At 52.0% G+C, this 2,045-nt stretch overlaps 1 protein-coding gene across 1 annotated transcript in view; it reads right to left on the bottom strand.

The window, feature by feature from the left end:
• LOC106806861 (homeobox protein Hox-D4a-like) overlaps positions 1 to 1,356 on the bottom strand; it is a 47,397-nt gene extending 46,041 nt beyond the window's left edge. The window contains exons 1-2 of the mRNA XM_014808996.1: positions 1,224 to 1,356; positions 987 to 1,109 (exon numbers count right to left, since the gene is read on the bottom strand). Of these exons, the coding sequence (XP_014664482.1) occupies positions 987 to 1,109; positions 1,224 to 1,356 (256 nt within the window). The remainder of the gene's footprint in view (positions 1 to 986; positions 1,110 to 1,223) is intronic.
• Positions 1,357 to 2,045: the final 689 nt, after the last annotated feature.

The raw sequence follows: 2,045 nt of genomic DNA, 5'->3' as shown, positions 1-2,045 counted from the left end.
ATATATATATATATATATATATATATATATATGAACGTACGTGCGTTTAATATGCGGTACTCCCGGCGCCTTGTCGTGAATTCATGCGGTGTTGACTGACTGTGTGCTGCGGCTAGCGCGGATAGGAATGCGAATCAGCGTGTGCTATCGCGCCCAGCGTGGCATTATACCCTCCGCGTACAGTATCTAACCACCACCACCACCACGGCAGCGGTGGCAGCAGCCGTAATCGCCCGCGTACAGTCAAAACAATAAAGTCGCCTGTGTACGAACGTCAAGTGCGGGCTACGGAGAGATACGGACACGACTTCAAACACAACACCGTACGGACGTGCCTACTGCATGGCTGTGCCGGAATACCTTAGCTACGAATCGACGGTGACAACACCGTAGCAAAAAACAACATATAGCTTTGCTCTTGCACTGACGCTATTAGGAGAACATCAACAACATGTCTTCCAATGACGTACGCCGGTTGCTTATGAACAACATCATCGTGTGGCCGTGTCTGGCCAGCACAACTTCGTACGGATATGTCTAGCTGGAACAACCGCGCGTTGCTATATCTAACTAGAAGTAGAACAGCGCGTGGTTGTGTCTAGCTAGAACGACAGTAGCACAGGCACTTGGAACGTCTCAATAAAAAATAAAGGTAGATAAACACGAAATGTATTTACTACCAAAGTCTTAATGTTTCTCTACTCTATTTCGCCTATTATCATTAAAGCATTTGACCGGCATTTACAGGTGATTATTAGCGAAATAGAGTAGAGAAACATTAGGACTTTGGTAGTAAATACATTTCGTGTTTATTTACCATTATTTATTTTTATTGAGACGTTCCAAGTGCCTGTGGACAGTAGCCTGACGAGCCTGTGCGACTGATTGTCTATAACTGATGGAGAGGAATGATGGTCTTCTAACCCTAGCAAGACCGTTTCTTGGAGCTAGAACGACTAACTAGAACAGCGGCGGTTGTGTCTTACCTTGTGACTTGTCGCGCGGTGTCGCTGGTAGAGCTACGGCGTGTTCGCTCGAACTCGACGCGGTCGTGTCTACCGACGTCCTTCCGTTAGACGTACCACTGCTGCTCCCCTCCGAGATCCGGTCTCGGTCGGCAGCGGCCACGTGCGTCGTCGTCGTCGTCGTCGCCGCCGCCGTCGTCGTCGTCGTCCCCGACGCGCGGATCGGCGTCGCGTCGGCGGCCCCGCACGCCGGCCAGCCTAAGATGTCGGCGATGAAGTGTGGCGTCGGATCGTGAAGCGTCTTCTCGTAGATGTGCGGGTGCCAGCTGCTGGGGGTTGTGTAGCGCGGCACGGCGCGTGGCTGCGGGAGGTGCACGGGAAACAGCTCCATCATGCCGGGGTGCTGCTGCTGAGCCTGCCTGCCTGCCGCCGCTGCTGCTGCTCACGCGGCTATTAGTATTATAATACCTACAACTACGCGCGCGTCGTGCGTACGTATGCGCGGCGCGGCGTGCTATGCGCGTCTCTCTGTGTGTGCGTGCCGTGCAACGGCCGCTGCCTGGCGCGATAGAGACGTCTGTATGGCGCGCTGGCTCATTTACTGCGAATCATTTAACACTACAAACGAGCGCACACGAGCGAGACCAATCGATAATCTGATTGGCCAACAGATAACGATAATTAACCGGCGTTTCTCCGAGGCGGCGGCAGACTCCGTCCGCAGCCGAAGCCACTTCTGGGTGTAATAACCATTAAACAAACTCCCCACTGCAGCGCAGTTATCAGTTGACTAAAGTGGGGTTTGATTACATAGTTGTGCTTATTAAATGCAGCGCCGAGGCATATAGAAGGTCGATATAAGCGTTCATGGATCGCAGCACGACGCTGTGGTGGTTATCACTTGCGTGCTTGCGATACCAAAGCCGCGCCAACGTTCCCCCTTTATTGAATTCTGCTCTAATAATCGGTGAATGGAGGAGCTACGCTTAATTTCGACGTACCTCGGCCGTATCCAATATTAGTGATATTAGGGGTGATACGCCGGTGACAGCAAGCAGTGCATATTAGCTCTGATCGATA

Source organism: Priapulus caudatus, unplaced genomic scaffold (genome assembly GCF_000485595.1).
Source record: "Priapulus caudatus unplaced genomic scaffold, Priapulus_caudatus-5.0.1 Scaffold183, whole genome shotgun sequence".
Classification (NCBI taxonomy): Eukaryota; Metazoa; Priapulida; class Priapulimorpha; order Priapulimorphida; family Priapulidae; genus Priapulus; species Priapulus caudatus.
Note: the sequence above shows the minus strand (reverse complement) of the source record. Positions and strands in the feature narration are given on the sequence as shown.